This window comes from Lipotes vexillifer, unplaced genomic scaffold (genome assembly GCF_000442215.2).
Source record: "Lipotes vexillifer unplaced genomic scaffold, Lipotes_vexillifer_v1.1 scaffold98, whole genome shotgun sequence".
NCBI classification, from domain to species: Eukaryota; Metazoa; Chordata; class Mammalia; order Artiodactyla; family Lipotidae; genus Lipotes; species Lipotes vexillifer.
The window spans coordinates 2,202,592-2,218,932 of NW_006799611.1; the positions used below are offsets into that span (position 1 = coordinate 2,202,592).

General features: G+C 51.6%; 2 protein-coding genes across 2 annotated transcripts in view; one reads left to right on the top strand and one right to left on the bottom strand.

Annotated features, from left to right (window-relative positions):
* Positions 1–5,145, bottom strand: part of TRUB2 (TruB pseudouridine synthase family member 2) — a 9,827-nt gene extending 4,682 nt beyond the window's left edge. Inside the window, 5 exon segments of the mRNA XM_007471769.1 lie at positions 140–221; positions 1,346–1,407; positions 2,539–2,613; positions 4,419–4,550; positions 5,037–5,145. Coding sequence (XP_007471831.1) covers positions 140–221; positions 1,346–1,407; positions 2,539–2,613; positions 4,419–4,550; positions 5,037–5,145 — 460 coding nt within the window.
* A 449-nt stretch (positions 5,146–5,594) lies between these two features.
* COQ4 (coenzyme Q4) lies at positions 5,595–14,271 on the top strand. Its single transcript, XM_007471770.1, has 7 exons — positions 5,595–5,664; positions 5,767–5,898; positions 6,965–7,061; positions 7,588–7,690; positions 12,743–12,872; positions 13,483–13,576; positions 14,100–14,271. The coding sequence occupies exons 1-7, from the start codon at positions 5,595–5,597 to the stop codon at positions 14,269–14,271; spliced, it is 798 nt and encodes a 265-aa protein (XP_007471832.1).
* Positions 14,272–16,341: the final 2,070 nt, after the last annotated feature.

Consider the following 16,341-nt stretch of genomic DNA (forward strand, 5'->3'; position numbering starts at 1 on the left):
CCAGCCCCGGCTTGGTGTGTCTGAGAATAACTGAGCGGGGGCCCTCACGGCCCACGTCAGGGTGAGGAACCAAAGGAAGCAAATGAAGAGGCAGCCGCGCCCCCCCTCCCGCCCGCCCTGGACTCCCGTGGGCTCTCACCATACGTCGTCTTCTCCACCAGCCGCCCGTCCTCACAGAAGTCGTCTGTGGCTTTGCCCAGGAGGCCGTGTACTGTGTAATCCTGCGAGGACAGGGAGAGGGAGGTATGATCAGCCTCTCGGCTCTAAGCCGCCATGGCAAGGAGGGAGATGTGGCCCAGCAGCTCAGGCCCCCGAGGTGCTAGACTGAGGCTGGGGGGCCCTCTGGTCTCCCCTCAGGGAGTTCAGGTGCTCAGCCCCTGCCCAGCCGCCCCTGGGGAAGGACACCCGACTTCCTCTCCTATGACAGCAAGCATCAGCAGCCTGCGAAGGGTGCCCCGAGCCACTCTGCAACAACCCTGGGCCTCCACACCTCTCCACTTCTGCCCAACCTGACAACTCATAATGCCAGGCCCCTCCCAGGATGCTCTGTCAGCTTCTCTCTCCCCTCCAAATATGATCTGTGCAGCTACCTGCCTCTGCGTCAAATAACAGTAATGACGATAACAGAGAGGACGACAACGGTGACATCGATTGAGCATCCACCACGTGCCAGTGGCTGTGCTGAGCACATTACATATGGTCACTCATTAAATATTCAAAGCAACCGTACAGAGGAGGTACTACAATCACTCCCATTTCAAAGATGAGGAAACAGAGGCACACAGATGTTAAGTAATTCACCCAAGGAGACAGAACTGGCAGAGTGGTACAATCTGAGTTTTGAAGTGAAAACTTGGCTGCAGAATCTGTGCTCTTAACCACTAAAAACACGGGCCTTCTAACGTGGTGTCTCCGCACATGATCGTGATGCCAGACCCCGCAGCCCAGCATGGATGCAAGCTTCCTGACACCCAGACGGTGTCAGACAGAACCAGGTTCAAATCCCAACTCTGCCCCTTAAAGGCTGTGTGACCCCGAGCAAGCGTCGTCTCCTGAGCCTCATTCTCTCATCTGTAAAATGGGTTAACAATAGATCCCATTTTATGGGGATGCTGTAAGGCATCCACAAGGGAGTCCATGTACAGTGCTCAGCACAGAGTAGCCAGCATGCGATAATGCCAGCTGTCATTATGATGTTACAGCCTCCCTTGGTACATGACCCGAAAACAAAATGCTTGCTGATGGCCTGGGTATTCTCCATGGAATCATCTCTGCTTCAGAATCGTACCAGTGACCCCCAGGGAAAGGGATAAGGGATAAGCAGGCCGTCCCCAGCCCCCCGTACCTTGGTGAGGTGAGCATTGTACATGTCGGTGAGGAGCCTTCGTCCACGTCCCACGCCGAGCACTGAAAGGCACCCAGCCTGATCTCACACCTGGCTCCCCCTTCCTGTTCCCCTGGGTCCTCCAACCCTCACCCCCTCCAGCAGAATACTCCCACTTCCAAGGCTGTGGAAGCCAACAAGGGGGCAAGAAGAGCCCCTTCTACAGGGAACAAGTGAGCTCCTCTGTGCATATATGAAAATGCAGATTTCCGAGACCCACCCATATATACTGACTCTGACCCGTGTTGGGGCGGGGGCCTAGGGATCCTTAGCAAGCCCCCTGGGATCCTGATGCACTCAGAAGTAAGAGACCACTGGCCCAGTCACACAGACCTACATTCACATCCGGGGTGGCTCTAAGCATGTCCTTTAACCTCCTTGGGTCTCAGGCTCCCCATCAGTAAAATGGGGATAAAAATACTGTCTGATGCCTGTGGGTGTTGTGATGATCGAGGCAATGCACACGAAGGAAGAAGCCGGCAAATAAATGGGGGCATTGTGGCCACTCCCTGCCTTTCCTCCGGTCTGTGTCTCCCTCTGGCTGAAGGAAAGAATGACCATCCATCACTCCTGGAGGGAGTGGGGCATGAGATCACATCTGCCTGCCTACGTCCCAGGAAGCAAGACAAGTTGCTGTGACTGTTGTATATGAAGGACGTGGCCGCCGCCTGACCCTGGGGATACAGATGGCTCATGACTCAGGGCTTTGTGTGTCCAGCTCCAGCGACATCCAGAGCCCAGCCGGTGGGGCCAGGGTCACACACTTGGCTATCCCATGCAAGCGATGACAGTTTTCCCTCTCTGGTCCAGGGACATTCACTAGCCACATGACCCAGGATGAGTTACCTATGCTCCTGGAGCCTTACTTTCTTCCTAAAATCATATGGTATCTACCAAATAAGGTTATTATGGTGAATGCATGTGCACAAAGAGTTTCAAACCATATGTCACAGGCAGGAATCACTTGATAAACGTGGGTGATCACGACTTCCCCCTTCCCACCAGTCACCTCTCCAGGGGATCAGACTTGGCAGGAATCAGGGGAGCAAGCCAGTAGCGGGAAATGGCTGTCAGGTTAGAAATAGGCTCCTGGGAGCTCCCCGATCCTCTCCCAAGACTCTATCACTGCACCCCAGGCTCACCACACCACCTACCAAGCACCCCAGACGCCTGGGCATCCAGTCGGTGCCCCATGCCAATCTTCAGGCTGGTGAATGCTGGTCCACGTACTGGAAAGAAACAAACGAGGTCCTTTTCCTCAAAGAATCCAACCTCCAGGATGGCTCTGGGCTGCATGGTGACCTCATTCCTAGAATGTAGCCTCGTGGAGCCCAAACCAGCATCAGGCTGGACTTTCAGGCTTCCTCACCATGGAATTTGGGGCCCAAAACCACTTCTTCAGTTTCTTGGGCCCAGAGAAAGGGCAACCCAGGAGGCCTGTTAAGTCCGTCCATCACCATTCCCCCCATGAGACACTTTGAGTGGACTGGGCAGAACACTGGAATCAAGACTGGGGGGGTTCCCTATCCAGCTCCTGTAGAAGGAGAGTCCTGGCCACTCTTCCAGGGAGAAAATGGAGGCTGTGAGCTCCTTAAGGCAGGGTCTGGGTCTGTGTGTTCACAGTTCTGCCCCCAGAGCCCAGAACTCACTGACTGCTGGGGAAATAACCCATTTCCCGAAAGAATGAATGACCCATCAGATTAATATACATTAAGTATGTACAGTTTTTTTGTATATCAGCTATACCTCAAGAAAGCTGGAAAAAAAAAAAAAAAGAATGAATGCAGGAATGAGCTAGATGCTTTTACACTTCTTTAGATCAAGAGGAACCTAGGAGACCAGTATGGGGTGGTTAAGAGCCTACTGAATCCAGGCTACATGACTTAACATTAGTCAACACTGAGCATCAGTTTCCTCATTTGTGAAATGGGACTAGGACCCACCTCACAGGATTCAGTGGGGTAGTATTTGGGAGAAGCCTAACACAGTACCCCGTACAGAGTAGGTCCTAACACATCAGACTTGTTATTGTTGTTATACTGTAAACTCACTGATTACTTCTCTCCAAGGGGTTTTAGAGGTTCCTGGTCAAGCTCCTTAGCCCTCCTATAGAGCCTCCCCCAACACATGCTTTAATCATGTCTAATGACAGGGCCTCATTGTCAGAACTAGATTCACTGTTGGGCAGCTTTGCTGACTATAGTAAGTCACTCTTCACAGACATAGAGTACAGACTTGTGGTTGCCAAGGGGGAGGGGGAGTGGGGGAGGGATGGATTGGGAGTTTGGGGTTAGCAGATGCAAGCTATTATATACAGAATGGGTAAACAACAAGGTCCTACTGTATAGCACAGGGAACTGTATTCAATATCCTGTGATAAACCATAATGGAAAAGAATATGAAAAAGAATGTACATATATGTATAACTGAGTCACTTTGCTGTACAGCAAAATTAACACAACACTGTAAATCAGCTACACTTCAATAAAATAAATTAAAAAAAAAATTTCACTCTTTCACAGGAGCCCAAAACTCCCTCCTTATGACTTCTACCTGAGGGTCTCAATTCCTACCTGGAGTCCCAGAATAGAGGTCAACAAACTATAGTCCACAAGTCAAATCCTCAAGCCTGTTTGTTTTTTTTTATGGCCCACAAATTAAAATGGTTTTTACATTTTTCAATGGTTCAAAAAAATCAAGAGGATAATTTTCATGACATATGAAATTATATGAAATTCAAATATCAGCATATCCACCAGTAAAATTTTATTGGAACACAGCCAGGCTCATTGCTCTACATACTGTCTATAGCTGCTGCTTCCGCACTACAGCAGAGGTGAGCCTGCAAAGCCTAAAATATTGACTACCTGGCCCTTTCCAGGAAATTTTGCCAATCCCTGGTCAAATACGTCATCCCCACTGTGGCCCTACACTGGTTTGGGACAGAAGGAGTCTGAGCTCTGGCTAGGACACTGACTCTGGGCAGGGGTTTCCTGGGAAATGACATCCAGGCCCCTTCCTGAATGTGCTTTACCCAGTGGATGGTCGATGAGGGTGGGCACACTGGTGGCTGTGAGGGTCAGCTCCTTCTCTTCACTGCCTTCCACGGGGCCCAGCAGGAAGCGAACACGATGTTTAGAGGCAGGAAGCTTCCCAGCATTGAGACCTGAGTACACACAAGTAAAGAACATCTTGTCGATTCTGTCTGAACACCGGGGGTGGGGGGTAGAGGGACAGGTAAGTATGGAAATGTAGAAGACAGATGAAAGCCCACACAGCGCCTAGCACAGAGTAGGTCCTCAACACATCATACTTGTTATTGTTGTTATACTGTAAACTCACTGACTACTTCTGTCCAAGGGGTTTTAGAGATTTTAGAGTATTCTACTTCTGAAAGCAAAAGTTAAGAAATGAACTTGGGTTTAAATCCTGACTTTACTACTTATTAACTACGTATGACAACGGACAATACTGAGTCTCTTTACCCATCTGAACACAGGGGAAGGCGAGGAGTGTATAGAACAGTCGATTAGGAAACCGCTCTGCCCAGACGACTAGGTCACATGACTTTATTTTGCAGCAAGGATCAGAAGCGGAGATGACCTCCCGGGAAAATGGGAGCGGGATCGTGGGTCTCGCTCGAGGCACTCACCTTTCAAAAGCTGCAGCTCCACGGTATCGCGCAGATGCTTCCACTTTAGCCCCGGGGGCTTGTAGGCGGCGAAGAGCCCATGCAACCGCGCCAGGCCGTCTAACCCCATGCCTGAAGCCCGCGTCCCGGGCTCGCGGAAGAGCTGAACCCGGACGGAGGTGCCTTATGGTCCGCTCCCAAATGTGGTCCTTCCAATGGGCGCCGCCATGTTTCACAGCCGGAAGAGGCTCTCGTCTTATTGTCCTCGGGGAAAACGTGCTTCCGAGAAGGGAGTAGGGTCCGGAGCTGAACCCCCAAAGCTAGCGGAGCTTACTTGGAGACACTTTTTGGGGTTAGGTGAAACGGGGAGAATTTTATATCTGTGGAAGTAGGTTGCCTGGGTTTCCTCATACTTAGAGACCTTCCCTGCCCGTGCTATCTTTCCCGCATAAAAGGCCCTACTCAGCGCAGTAGGGATCGAGTGCTTGTGACTTCTCCTGCGCGTCGTCGCCAGAGAAGCTTGAGGAGTCGGCCTTGCACCGCCCATCCTCCCTGGGAAGTCCTACACTGCCCGCTGCCATGGGGACTCTGCTGCGCGGGGTTCTGCGCCCCCTCCGCGCGTTCCGAAGCCGTCCCTGGCCCGCTGCAGGCAAGTGGTGGGGTCGGGAAGGAGGGCTGGGGACCCGCCACACCGCTGTCCCCCCCACCCCACCCCCGCTCCTTTCACCGCGGCTGTTTTCTTTCCCCGCAGATGTGCCTCTTCGAGCCACGAGCCATGGCACCGGCCTGCTCTACCCCGAACACATCCCCACCTCCCCGCTGCAGAAGGTGCTGCTGGCCGCGGGCTCTGCTGGAATGGCGCTCTATGACCCGTATCGCCACGGTAAAGCAGCCCACGCCGGCGCTTCCTTGGGGCGGCTTGGGGTCTGGGCGCGACCTTGCCTTACCTTGAAAGCCCGGGGAGGTCCCGGACACTGTCAAAGCCTCCCGTTTGCTTTGGGTAACTGGAGACTAGACTGGGCCAGGGTACCCAACCCTGGCTGCACCTCATAATCACCCGCGACATTCATAAAAATGCAGATGCCTGGGTCCCACCCTAAACTTACTCAATTCGAATCTGTCGGGAGTGGGGAGGGGAGGGGAGGGGAGGGAGGAAGGGGCGTGGAATCTGAGCTTCTGCCTTTTTAAACTTAAAAAGTTTAAACTTCCCGGGAGATTCTGGCATCCAGCCACACTGAGAACCTCTGGATTAGATGATTTATGAGGGCCCATCAAATTATAACATCCCATTAGCATTTTAGATAGTGCATGGCACATAATAAATGCTCAATAAATGTTTGCTGGATGTTTTAATAGAACGTTCTGGGATCCTACAGTGTTTTTCTCATCTCCTCCAGGATTCTTAAGTCTGGAAAGTACTGTTACTCCTTCTAGTAAAAACGATAATGCTAACTGCTCACTGAGCCCTTGTTTTGCTTACTCACTGTGCTGTTTTATGAGTGTTGTTATTGATTTTTTGCATTAACCCTATAGGAAAGGTATCACCTGCGCTTCACAAATTAGGACATTGAGGGTTGGAAATGTGAAGCAGCTTGCACACGGTCACCTAGATAGTGATCACACCAGCCCTCTCTGATACCAAAGCCTATACCCATCCGTGGAGACATGGTATTCTGTCGTGATGATGGATGTGGAAGTGATTTATGAACTCTTTAGAGCACTGTGCTAACCAGAGCCATTGCACCCCATTAAACTAACAACCATAGTAGTAACTATAGATATATTGAGCTTTTACTGTGTGCCAGGTGATTCACTAAGTGTTTAACTTGAATCTTCATAACTAAGAGGTAGATATTCTGTTTTACCATGTAGGAAATTAAGGCTCAGATCAGGTCAGGTAACTTACCTAAGATCATATTCTCCATTTGTCCCCATTTCTTTCCTTTCAGACATGGTTGCAGTTCTGGGGGAGACCACAGGATGCCGTACCCTGAAGGTCCTCAGGGACCAGATGAGGAGGGATCCAGAGGGTGCCCAGATCCTGCAGTAGGTCCCTGCTTTGCCTGGGGGATTGAGGGCATTCTTTGGGGATTCTGATCTCTCTGGAATCACGTTGTGTTCCTCTAGAGAGCTCTTCTTGATACCTTGGCCATGGATGGTTGCACAGGCTGGGCACTGCCCAACTCCGTGGGTGCCATTCACATAGACACTGTGATGACCCCTGGGTAGTGCAATATGGTGGCCTCAGCCCAGTTCCAGCAACAGGGCTCTTGTGCCTTCACTAAGGTCCCATAACATATGCTGCCTATAACCCCCACCCCTTCAGTGCCCTTTGTGAATACTCTGATCACATCTTAGGCCTGTTTACCTCAGGCAGGAACCATAGCCTTAGCTTGCGGTAATCTCCTCAGTCCCTGCCACTGGCCTGGCCAGTAGTAAGTGCTGCATTAGGACTTGTGGCCCCATTGCTGCTCTCTTCCCCTTCACCTCTCACACCCTTGATCTAGTTGGACCTTTCACCTGCCTTTGCTGGTGCCCTCCCGATACCTGAGTGCTGCCTTCTGCCTCACAGGGAGCGTCCCCGGATCTCGCTGTCCACCCTTGACCTGGGCAAGCTCCGGAGTCTGCCTGAGGGCTCCCTTGGCCGCGAGTATCTCCGTTTCCTGGATGTGAATGTGAGTTTCCAGCTTCTGTGCATTTGGTAGTCACCAGGAAGGGGAGAGGAATGGCACAGGAGGAATGTCCTGAGGAAGGAGGAGCCTGAGCTGCCAGCATGGGCAGGAGTGCCTTGCAGTCTCTTGCGCCAAGGCTTTGTCATTCTCTATGGGACAGGCAAATGGGCTGGGAACATCGCTGCGAGCAATTATACTGGGCAGCACTTATTAACCTCTTACTGCATGCCAGGTGCCAGGCTCATACATGATCTCACTGAATCCTCCCAACAACCCTGCCAAGTATGTTCTATTATTATCTCCTGTTATTTTTATTTATTTTTTTATAAATTTACTAATTTATATATATTTTTTGGCTGCATTGGGTCTTCGTTGCTGTGCACAGGCTTTCTCTAGTTGCTGCGAGCAAGGGCTGCTGTCCATTGAGGTACATGGGCTTCTCATTGCGGTGGCTTCTATTGTTGCGGAGCATGGGCTCCAGGCGCGCGGGCTTCAGTAGTTGTGGCGCGCGGGCTTCAGTAGTTGTGGTGCATGGGCTTAGTTGCTCTGCGGCATGTGGGATGTTCCCGGACCAGGGCTCGAACCCGTGTCCCCTGCATTGGCAGGCAGATTCTTAACCACTGTGCCACCAGGGAAGTCTCTATCTCCTTTTCATAGATGAGGAAACTGAGGCCCAGAGCAGTTAAACAAAAACAACTTAATGATTTCACAAGCCAGTATTAATGGAGGCAGTATTCAAACCCAGATTATGTTCTTAACTGTTGCATTGTGTCCCCCTGTTCTAGAGACAGTGTCTTCCCTGGGTTTGACAAGTGTGGCACTCTCCAACCCCAGGCAGAGAGGACAGGGACTGGGGGGCAGAGTCCCATCTATCAAGGGACTCATTCATTTGTTCAGAATCAGTCATGTGCCATCCATTGTTCCAAGTGCTGGGGATACAGTGGCAAAGTAGACAGACAATGTCCTGCCCTCATGGAGCTAATATTCTAGTTGGGGATGTAGACTATAAAGCAGTAAAAGAAGAAAATTTTCATATAAAAATTCAGGCAAAATATTTATTTAGTACTGTTCTAGCAGGTGGTGCTGTGTGGACAGCAGTCAACATGATAGAGGACGGGGCGGAGTGGGGGTGGCAGGTGGCCACTTCAGACAGGGTGGTCATGGGAGGCCCTGCTGGGGAGACTTGGAAGATGGGGAGGAGCCGGTTCTGAGGAGAGATGGGAAAGCGCATTCCGAGCAGAGGAACTGGCAAGTGCAAGGCTCTGTGTGGTTAGGAAAAGGAAAACTGTCCAATGTGGCCAGTATGACCTTAGAGGAGTGAGCTGGGGGGAAGCAGGCAATGGGCTGGGAGGTCAGCCTGACCCAGCCACACCCTGCCTGCCATGGGAAGTGTTACCCGAAAACTGTGTTCGCCTCTTGGTGGGTGTTGAGCCAAAAGAAACAATCAAGCCAAAGATGGGGAGAAGGAAGGATTTATTACTTGCAGCAAGTAAGGTGGACACCGGGGAGCTTTCCCAAAGCAGTGTCTGTTAACAGCAAAATTGGGGAAGTTTTAAGCTAAGGGTATATGCGTATTCATCAAGGGGCTTGAGCAGAGGAGAATTCAGCATAGAATTGGGGCAGAGGTCAACGGAGTCCAAGTCTTAGTTGATTGAAGTCAGGAGGGTCAGGAAAGGTCAACATCATCATTTCTTAGGTACTGACTAGTCCGGGATCTTAGCATGTAGTTACCATCCTCTACCTGGGTGTGGGCCTTAGTTCCTATAGAAAAGCTTAAAGATACACATCAGATTGTTATGTATATTCTTTGAGGAGGAACGAGGACATTGTTTTATTGCTGAACTATTGGGTGTTTTTTTTTTCATTTTTATTTTTATTTTATTATTTATTTATTTATTTTTGGCTGCATTGGGTCTTCCTTGCTGCACACGGGCTTCCTCTAGTTGCGGCAGGCGAGCGAGGGCTACTCTTCCTTGCGGTGCACGGGCTTCTTTTCACAGTGGCTTCTCTTGTTGTGGAGCACGGGGCTCTAGGCGCACAGGCTTCAGTAGTTGTGGCACACGGGCTCAGTAGTTGTGGCTCACGGGCTCTAGAGCACAGGCTCAGTAGTTGTGAAGCACAGGCTTAGTTGCACCACGGCATGTGGGATCTTCCCAGACCAGGGCTCGAACCCGTGTCCCCTCCATTGGCAGGCAGATTCTTAACCACTGTACCACCAGGGAAGTCCCTGAGCTATTGTTTCTTGACTGCTTTTCCTCTGTTCCTGCATTCCTTTATTCCTTGAAGATCATTAATTACTGAGACCTGTTGAAGGGCAAGCATTGTGTCTAGGCTTAGGTCACAAAATGGCTTAGGTCAAAATGGCTTCTCTAATGTCAAGAATGCCATGCCTGGTTCTTTTTCTCCAGGGATCCCCTACCCTATCTGCTTAGAGACAGAGTCTGTATTTTGTAATAGAATAGGAAGCCATCGAGGTTTCGAGCAGGGTAGTAACATGATCTGATTTATAGAAGGACCCAAGGATACAGCAGGGCACCTTCCCTGTCCCTTCCCCTCCCTGCCCCAACACAGATACTTCCCATCAAAGCACCTCTGTCAAGTGGCTCCCCAGTCCAGCTGCAGGAGCCAGCCAGGCCAGAGGAGGCGAAGGAGTGAGCAAAGGTTGCTCTAGAACTGCGTTTCTCAGCCTTGGCACTGTTGACTTTGGGGGCTGGATAATTCTTTGTTGTAGGGCTGCCCTGTGCATTGTAGGATGTTTAGCAGCATCCCTGGCCTCTACACACTAGATGCCGGTAGCATTCGCCCTCCCAAGTTGTGACAACCATAAATGTCTTCAGACATTGCAGATGTCCCGTGGTGGACAGTTGAGAACCCCTGCTTTAGGAGATTATTGTCCCTGAGAACATAATCTCTTCCCCATACTCTCCTAACACTTGCCTCTGCCCCATTTTATACCATCACCCGGAGATTTCACCAAGATGCAAGTTTATTTCATCAGTGGGAAACCCACCAGGGTGACCTGCTCCAGGTGCCACCCAGGAATGGAGAATCTTCTGAAGTTCCCCTAGAGCCTTTTGTCCTGTTGTTATGGAGGGTATGGGACTGCCAAGGCCCCCCTGGGTTCGCCTTGCTCAGCCACAGCCTTAGTTGTGGTAACAGCCCTAGAGACTGTGACACTTCTGGAGCCTGGAAACCAGCAGCCCACACACCGTAAAAGAACACCTTTGTCCCAGCAGAGGTTTAGATCAAAGTTCAAGGTGAGGCCACCCTCCCTGAGGCTGACTCGGAGGGGTGGGTGGTTGTCCTTGTGGCATCAAGATTACGGGCATGGGCTCTGGCGTAGCCTGAGTTAGAAGTCTGCCTTTCTTCCCAGCTTTAAAGCCCTGGGCAAATCATTTGACCTCTGAGCCTCAGACTCCTTATCTGAGGTAAGGAAACCTCATGTTTATCTTCCAAGGCACTTATATGGCTGGTTAATAATGGATATTAAGGCGACTGGCTTTGGAATCCAGCAGGCTTTGTTTCGAATCCTGACTCAGCCACTTGATTAGTCAGCTGTGTGATCTTGGGCAAGCTACTTTATATCTCTGAGCCTCATTTTTCTTATCTGTATCTGAGGCTCATAACAGTATCTACGCCCAGGTGGTCTCAGGGATGCAGAATGACAATATGTGTAAAGGACTTCATACAGTGCCGGCACATAGTAGGTACTCAATAAATGTAGGCCGTCACTGACCACCTTCAGCTTCACACAGCAGGTAGAACTCTGTAGAAGAAATTAGGACCTGGGACCCAATGAAGTCACAGACACAGACCATGGCACAGGGCCAGCAGCCCCAAGCAATAAAGGCATCAAATCTCTTGGCCTCTGGACAGGCTGAGGCCATGCTTTGGCACTAGGAAGACCAGGGTGTCCCTACTGTGCATGGGTGCTGCCAAGGACTCAGAGAGGGTGGGTAAAGGAGGACAGTTGCCATCCCTACCTGAGGTCAGAAAAGTGCCTGGGGCTGGCCTTTTACTCCTGCATTTAAGGTATGTTTATTCATCCAGGCCCTGGAGACAGAACAGTGAGCCCCAGTCCTGTGCTGCTGACAGCCTGCTGCAACACTCTTCATAGCAATAGTGTGTAAGCCCCATGGGTAATCTGCTGCTAGCAGATAAATAAAAGCAAATAGAAACAGGTGGAATTAATTTCAATAAGATATTTTGTTTAATCCAGCATACTAAAATGTCATTTCAACATGTAATCAATATTTTAAAATTATTGAGATTTCACATTATTCTCTTCATAGCGTCTTCGAAATCCATGGTGCGCTTTACATGTACAGCACATCTCAGTTGGAACTTGTCACATTTCAAGGCTCAGTGGCTGCCATGATTGGCTGCTGTACTGGACAGTGCAGGTCTAGACAAGAGACGTTAACAATCACACACACTAAACATCACGATACAATCATGTCGAATGCCACAAAAAGGTACGGGTTGCTACGAGAGACCATAAGATAGCTAGGAATTGTCAAGGTGAAGGTGAGGGGGGAGGGAAAGAGCATCCTAGGCTGGGAGCAGCTCATCTGACGAATTTGGGGCTTTGGGTGCTTCTTGTTTTTTTCCCCGCATTTCTAATTGTGGTTTTAAAAAATAATAATAACCTAAGATTTACTGTGTTAACCATCTCTAAATGGGCAGTTTAACAGTGTTAAGTATAGTCACATTGTTGTGAAACCAATCTCCAGAGCTTTTTCATCTTGTAAAACTGAAACTCTATATCATTAAACAAACAACTCCTGCTTCCCCCCACCCCACCCCCAGGGGTTTCTTTGCCAGATTCCAACAGGGTGTGTACATTATGTGTGAGTTGGTGTAGGCAAAGGGGCGCCACTCCACCATATTCCCTGCCTGAGGACTCCCCTGTCAGCAGCTATGCACAGAAACAAAGTCCCCAGAGATTTTTGGTGGGGTTTGAATTTGGTGGGCGTGGCTGAGTCAAGGAGAGGCTGGCAAATTGGACCCTGGGAGCCATCAGGAAGGGGTCTAGGGGAGGTTCATGGTTGTCAGAGAGTCTCCCCAGACACCAGAGCGCCCACCCGATTCGTGGACAGTGAGGAGCTGGCATACGTGATGCAGCGGTACCGGGAGGTGCACGACATGCTCCACACGCTGCTGGGGATGCCCACCAACGTCCTGGGTGAGTGCCAGCCAGCCAGCTGCTGAGTGCATCCGGAGTGGGCGTGGGGCATGGGTGGGGCAGGGCGCTCCGGCCAGCCTGTCTCCCAAGTCTGTCTACAGGGCCAGGGCAGGGCACACCTGTATCAGCCACCCACCAATCAGCTGGCCCAGTGCCTTATTTTTTGCTTTACCCAAACATCTTGGTGCACCTGTGCCACGCATCCCCTATCCTCCATCCCCACTGCCTCTTACGGCTCCTACACTGATGTAGCAGCATCCAAACACCAGGGCTCCCTGCCCTGTTCCGGGTGTTAGCTCCCTGCGCTCTGAAGCCCTCAGCAATCCCCTAAGGCTTGGAGTCCTCAGCCTGGCTTTCGGAGTCCTCTGCATTCTGACCCCAAGCTTCCTTTCCAGCCCTTATTTCCTTCTGCTCTTTCTTGCACCCTCTCCCCAACCCCAAGCCAAGTGCCCCAGGGCCCAGCACAGGCTGGGACTGGGCACTGCTGACCCCTAGTAGTGATTTGGAGCGGAGCAGACGCCTCACTGTGTCCTGCCCTGAGCGGCAGCATCACTGGCCTCTCCTCCTGGCCCCTGCTCACCTCCCACCCCATCCCCACCCTGCCTGCCAGGGGAGATCGTGGTGAAATGGTTTGAGGCTGTCCAGACCGGCCTGCCCATGTGCATCCTGAGTGCACTCTTCGGACCCATCCAGCTCAGTGCCCGGTAAGTTCTCAAGTGGTGAGGGGTCAGGGGAAGGCTCAGGGCTCCAGGAAATAGAGAAGAGCCCACAGCCTTTCTGAGCAGCCCCAGTGGTTCTCAGGAATCCAGGATGGGAAGAATGGGGCAGAGTGAAACTGACCTGGCACAGGGGCTCCAGGGCTATGAATGAAGCCTGGACGTGTCATAGGACTCTAGGGTCTTTTGGGCCAGGCCTCAGTATCGGGTGAGAACAGTAGAGTCAGGGAACTGGGGGGGCCAGGGGGATGCAATCTGGCATTAGTTTCTGGAGTGAGGTAGCCATCGATTTAAATCTGGGCTTTGGCATGTTCAAAATGTGTGGCTTTGGGCACAGGGCTTTACCTCACTGAGCTTCTGTTTCCTCATCTGAAAAGTGGGGATAGTAACTGCCTCCTTCTTGGGTCTGTGTGAGGATTAACTGAGAAAATGCACATCCACTGCAGGAACGTGGTGTGCCCAGCACTCAGGACCTCGTCTTTTGTCTTCTTTTTCCTCTGCTGCCCCACAGAAGCCTGCAAGCGCTGGTCTCGAAGCTGATCCCATGGGCAGTTCAGAATGCGCGCAGAGCCCCATGTGTCCTCAACCTGTACTACGAGCGGCGCTGGGAGCAGCCCCTGAAGGCTCTACGGCAGGAGCTGAGCATCACAGAGCCCCCCATGCACGTCCAGGGCCTAGCCTAGGCCCTGAGCCCCTGAGCCAGAGGGGCTGGCCTGGCTCCCAGCCCCCCCACCCCTGCTTCCCCTGGGGGTGGAGCACTCCTTTGCCATCACCTTTGTTCCTTTTCTTTGAACACTGACCCTTGGACGTCACTAATCATAATTTATCATAACCACTGCTCAGTGGCTTTGAGGGCCAACTCGGGAGGGAGCAGGCAGTGGTGGAGCTCCTAGGGGAGCCAGGAGCTGCCCAAAGAGAACTGAAACAGGAGGGAAGGGGGCAGGGCACAAGCTTTGAAAGAACAACGAAGCCCGAGGACGTGACATAAACTGATTAAAACCAAATGGGTCCAAGATGGCGGACAAGTCAACTTCCACTAGTCCTTGAGCCTCAGTATAGGCTCACTGCAACACGTCATCAAGCTAAATGACACACCCCCGGGCGCCATGACAGTTCCAAGGATCCATAACGATCAAAAAGTGGGCTGTGGCCCAATTCCTGGAAATCCCTGCCCCTTTCCCCCCCCCAAAAAAGCTGGAACGCTCCTCCCACTCATTAGCCTATGAAATTACCCAGCCCTGTAAAAACTGACAACCCGCATACCCTGGGGCCTTTCTCGCCCGCCTTCTGAGGTGACCCATGCTCTGTCTGTGGAGTGTGTTTCTCTCTAAATAAATCCATCTCTTACCTATCACTTTGTCTCACTGAATACTTTCTGCAATGAAACATCAAGAACCTGAGCTTCATTAAGTCCTGAAACCAGGTGTGTGATCTCAGTTGGAAGACTGTGGGTTTTGGCCAGGTTCGAGTCCTGGCATGTGGGTTCAAGTTCCAATCTGAGGTGCACAGTTTCAGAAACACGTGTGCGTAGGAATCAGTTGTCTAGGCTCATGCCCGGATGGCTCAGGTCCACAACCCCTGTTCCCGACCCCTCCCTGCCAGCCAGCGTTCTCTGGGTGCCAGGCTGGGGGTCTTTGCAGGAGGGAGGGCTGTACCCAACTCCCAAGGTCTGAGAAGAGGGAGGCAGGGGGAGAGGCGAGTCTCTGCTGTCTGAATAAAGGCTCCCATCAGGTCAGGAGTCTGCTTCTCCTGCCTTTGCCCGGTGCTGCCCATGACTCTGGCAGCCTTGGGCCTTCAAGCACTGAGGGCAGACGTTCCCTCCAGCCTGAGCTTCCGCTGCTTGTCCCTTGTCTGGTCTGAGGTCGGGCAGACTAGGATTCAAATTCCCCACTCCTCCTCCGCTTTCTAGTAGAGGGACTTAGGGCAAGTCCCTTCACCTCTCTAGACCTGTTTAATCATAAGTAAAAGGGGGATGAAACAGCACCCACCTCCTAGGGTTGCTGTGGGGGTGTGTGAGGTGATGTCCAAAGAAAGGGCCCAAGCAGGAGCTGTTTTATGGTTTTGTTTTTTTTTGGCTGTGTTGGGTCTTCGTTGCTGCACGCGGGCTTTCTCTAGCTGCGGTGAGCAGGGGATACTCTGTTGCGGTACGCGGGCTTGTTATTGTCGTAGCTTCTCTTGTTGCGGAGCATGGGCTCTAGGTGCGCAGGCTTCAGTAGTTGTGGCACGTGGGCTCAGTAGTTGTGGCTCACGGGCTCTAGAGCGCAGGCTCAGTAGTTGTGGCGCACGGGCTTAGTTGCTCCACGGCATGTGGGATCTTCCTGAGCCAGAGCTTGAACCTGTGTCCCCTGCATTGGCAGGTGGATTCTTAACCACTGTGCCACCAGGGAAGCCCTCTTTTTTTTTTTTTAATAAATTTATTTATTTTATTTATTTTTGGCTGCGTTGGGTCTTCGTTGCTGTGCACGGGCTTTCTCTAGTTGCGGCGAGCAGGGGTTACTCTTTGTTGCGGTGCGCGGGCTTCTCACTGCGGTGACTTCTCTTGTTGCACAGCATGGACTCTAGGTGCGCGGGCTTCAGTAGTTGCAGCATGAGGGCTCAGTAGCTGTGGCTTGTGGGCTCTAGAGCGCAGGCTCAGCAGTTGTGGTGCACTGGCTTAGTTGCTCCGCGGCATGTGGGATCTTCCCAGACCAGGGCTCGAACCCATGTCCCCTGCACTGGCAGGCGGATTCTTAACCACTGCGCCACCAGGGAAG